Raw genomic sequence first — 1,266 nt, 5'->3', positions numbered from 1 at the left:
GCCTTCAGCTGCATGTCGGCCTGCGGGCCCCGGCCCGGCCGCTGCTGCATCACGGCCGCCCCCTACCGCGGCGTCTCCTGCTACCGCGGCCTCACCGGGGGCTTCGGCAGCCACAGCGTCTGCGGCGGCTTCCGCGCCGGCTCCTGCGGCCGCAGCTTCGGCTACCGCTCCGGCGGCGTGTGCGGGCCCAGCCCGCCCTGCATCACCAGCGTGTCGGTCAACGAGAGCCTCCTCACGCCCCTCAACCTGGAGATCGACCCCAACGCGCAGGGCGTGAAGCACGAGGAGAAGGAGCAGATCAAGGGCCTCAACAGCAGGTTCGCTGCCTTCATCGACAAGGTGGGTGTCCTTGATCACACACTTCCCGAGCCTTCGGTTCCTGGGCTAGGCACTGAAGAGAGGAGATGTGGTCCAGGGGAGCTCCCAGTCTGATGCAGGACATGGACGCACACCCAGGGCACTCGTGGACCAAAGACATGAGTATATAGAGCAGAGGCTCCTGATTTGATAGTGTGGCTATCACATGCAACCTCCGTCCAGGCAGGCAGGTCCCCACAGAGAGACAAGGACAGGCTTGGAACTGGCATGCCAGAGCAAGAGGGCAGTCCATGCACGCAGACACAAGAATGCACATAAGAAATAGGAAGAGGACCACAGGGCCATCCTATGGGTGGGTGTCCTAGACCACAGCCTTCCTGTACCCCGCCCACGCTCAGGACCTAGGCTGGGCATCAGGTCAGAGGCAAAATAGAGACCTGTAGCTGGCCCCAAACCACATGCCACCTGGACTCACCAGGTCTGGATAAGTCAATGTCCCTGAGAGCAGGGACTGACCTTTCCCAACCCTGGCTCCCATCCCTAAATTGGAAACTCCAGACACAGATGACAGTCAGGAAAGCCAGATGTCACCTTGTCTCCCACTGCCCCTCTCTGCCAAATCTCTGCTGAGCTACAGGCTTGGGAGTTTACCCTAAAGCAATCAGCCCCTCCCCAAACTGGTTTTGGGACACCAGGAGCCATCTGACCCCCTCCTCATACCCTGAACGCAGGTGCGTTTCCTGGAGCAGCAGAACAAGCTGCTGGAGACCAAGTGGCAATTCTACCAGAACCGCAAGTGCTGCGAGAGCAACCTGGAGCCCCTGTTCGAGGGCTACATCGAGACCCTGAGGAGGGAGGCCGAGTGCGTGGAGGCCGACAGCGGGAGGCTGGCCTCGGAGCTCAACCACGTGCAGGAGGTGCTGGAGGGCTACAAGAAGAAGTGAGTGC

General features: G+C 61.1%; 1 protein-coding gene across 1 annotated transcript; it reads left to right on the top strand.

Moving 5' to 3' along the window:
• Window positions 1–3: 3 nt before the first annotated feature.
• Window positions 4–1,262, top strand: LOC145719207 (keratin, type II cuticular Hb6; the record flags this gene model as incomplete). The annotated part of the gene is made up of 2 exons (XM_081810713.1): window positions 4–339; window positions 1,050–1,262. Coding segments are annotated over 2 exons (549 nt in total), but the record flags the coding sequence as incomplete, so codon positions are not given.
• Between the last annotated feature and the right edge of the window lie 4 nt (window positions 1,263–1,266).

This window comes from Leptonychotes weddellii, unplaced genomic scaffold (assembly GCF_054177405.1).
Source record: "Leptonychotes weddellii isolate Sample4059 unplaced genomic scaffold, ASM5417740v2 HiC_scaffold_34272, whole genome shotgun sequence".
NCBI classification, from domain to species: Eukaryota; Metazoa; Chordata; class Mammalia; order Carnivora; family Phocidae; genus Leptonychotes; species Leptonychotes weddellii.
Note: the sequence above shows the minus strand (reverse complement) of the source record. Positions and strands in the feature narration are given on the sequence as shown.